The sequence below is a fragment of the Salvelinus sp. IW2-2015 genome, unplaced genomic scaffold (genome assembly GCF_002910315.2).
Source record: "Salvelinus sp. IW2-2015 unplaced genomic scaffold, ASM291031v2 Un_scaffold2485, whole genome shotgun sequence".
Taxonomy (NCBI): Eukaryota; Metazoa; Chordata; class Actinopteri; order Salmoniformes; family Salmonidae; genus Salvelinus; species Salvelinus sp. IW2-2015.
Window position 1 is genome coordinate 57,799 of NW_019943803.1, and position 2,078 is coordinate 59,876.

Consider the following 2,078-nt stretch of genomic DNA (forward strand, 5'->3'; position numbering starts at 1 on the left):
GAGCTTGTGTTTACATTACAAGAGATGAGATTATGATGATGTATTACCGTGTGATAAAACAATTACCACTCAATAAAATGATCAATATCTATCTTACTAACTATACGTTGCTATGAGATTCACCATAAACTTGGCTGAGCTCATACTGTCCTATCAGACATACATGAGTCATTTACTCTAGTGTAAATTGAATTGAAAACATTCTCTTTGAAGTGACATTCTCAATATCTTACATGTTTCTGTCTGTCTCTGTGTCTCTCTCTCTGTCTGTCTCTGTGTCTCGCTCTCTATTTGTCTCTGTGTTTGTCTCTCTCTCTCTCTGTGTGTGTGTGTGTCCAGGCGGAGTGCGGCAGTGATGGGAACAACATCCTCAGCCTCCCGGTACCGATGCGGCGGGGGGGCTCTGAGTCCAACCTGGTGTCTGACGGGGGCGTGGGCCTGGACTTCACTAAGGGCCGTCTGGCCATCGACAGCCTGCAGCAGAAGATACTCAAGGTGAGTGTGTGTTGCGTCCGCGTGTGTGTGAGAGAGAGCGAGAGCATTGGCCCATCTGTGTGTTAGTCTCTGTGTTGACTCGTTGATCTCCCCCAAGGTGACAGAGCAGATCAAGGTGGAACAGACAGCCAGGGACCAGAACGTGGCAGAGTACCTCAAACTGGTCAACAACGCTGACAAGCAGCAGGTGGCACGCATACGGCAGGTCAGTCCAATTACATCCCACTGATTTCTCCTTTTATGATGCTACGTAACTGCATCTGCCAAGTGCGCTGAATGTTTACAAGCCACTTTTTAAAGAAAATGCCGCAATTATAGCAGTATCTTTTAATTTGACCCTTTGCCTCTGCTGTGGGTCTGCCAGGTGTTTGAGAAGAAGAACCAGAAGTCTGCCCACAGCATCGCCCAGCTGCAGAGGAAGCTGGAGCAGTACCACCGCCGTATGAAGGAGGAGGYCAACGGGGCCAAGCACCYGCCCAGGGATKCCCGGGGGGAGGGGGGYAAGGAGGGCCAAAAGGACGGCAGCCTGCGGGACGTCAGCTCGGCCAGCGYGCGCAACCCGGCAATGGACAAGGTCAAGACCATCGGCCCCGGGGTCTCCCTCTCGCCCCCCTTCTTCTTCAACAAGTCGCGGGAGTTCGCCAACCTCATCCGCAACAAGTTCGGCAGCGCCGACAACATCGCCCACATGAAGAGTTCCATGGAGACGGGGGCGGGGCTCCAGGCGGAAGGCGGAGCCGGGGCCCGGGCGCTGAGCGGCAGCGCCACCACGATTGCCAAGGCCAAGTACCCCAGCGACGATGAATGTTCCACGGGGACCTCTGTGTCGGCCGACTCCAACGGGAACCCGGCGGGGGGGTCGGGGTTGGGGTCAGGGGGTGGGCCGGGGAGGTCGGANTTCTTCAACAAGTCGCGGGAGTTCGCCAACCTCATCCGCAACAAGTTCGGCAGCGCCGACAACATCGCCCACATGAAGAGTTCCATGGAGACGGGGGCGGGGCTCCAGGCGGAAGGCGGAGCCGGGGCCCGGGCGCTGAGCGGCAGCGCCACCACGATTGCCAAGGCCAAGTACCCCAGCGACGAYGAATGTTCCACGGGGACCTCTGTGTCGGCCGACTCCAACGGGAACCCGGCGGGGGGGTCGGGGTTGGGGTCAGGGGGTGGGCCGGGGAGGTCGGASTCTCAGGGGAGGCTGGGGGAGGTGCTGGAGGAGGTCAGGGAGATTAGGGAGGCCCAGGCACAGCTGGCCGAGGACATGGAGTCACTGAAAAGCCAGTTCAAGAGAGACTACAGCTTCATCACACAGACGCTGCAGGAGGAGAGATACAGGTTGGTGCAGACACAATGGCATACACACGCACAGACCCACACACACAAATCAATACAGCAAGCAAAAACACACAAGCACAAACACACCCTCATTTCTGGGTATACAATAACCTAATCTTTCAGACACTTCTCCCCATGAGTCTTCCTCCATCAACATCCTCCATGCAGACGCACCAACAACATCCTCCATGCAGACGCACCAACAACATCCTCCATGCAGACGCACCAACAACATCCTCCATGCAGACGCACCA

General features: G+C 56.1%; 1 protein-coding gene across 1 annotated transcript in view; it reads left to right on the forward strand.

Annotated features, from left to right (window-relative positions):
* tmcc3 (transmembrane and coiled-coil domain family 3) overlaps positions 1-2,078 on the forward strand; it is a 34,403-nt gene that overhangs the window by 30,551 nt on the left and 1,774 nt on the right. The window contains exons 2-5 of the mRNA XM_070440376.1: positions 340-495; positions 593-700; positions 860-1,358; positions 1,614-1,824. Coding sequence (XP_070296477.1) covers positions 340-495; positions 593-700; positions 860-1,358; positions 1,614-1,824 — 974 coding nt within the window. The remainder of the gene's footprint in view (positions 1-339; positions 496-592; positions 701-859; positions 1,359-1,613; positions 1,825-2,078) is intronic.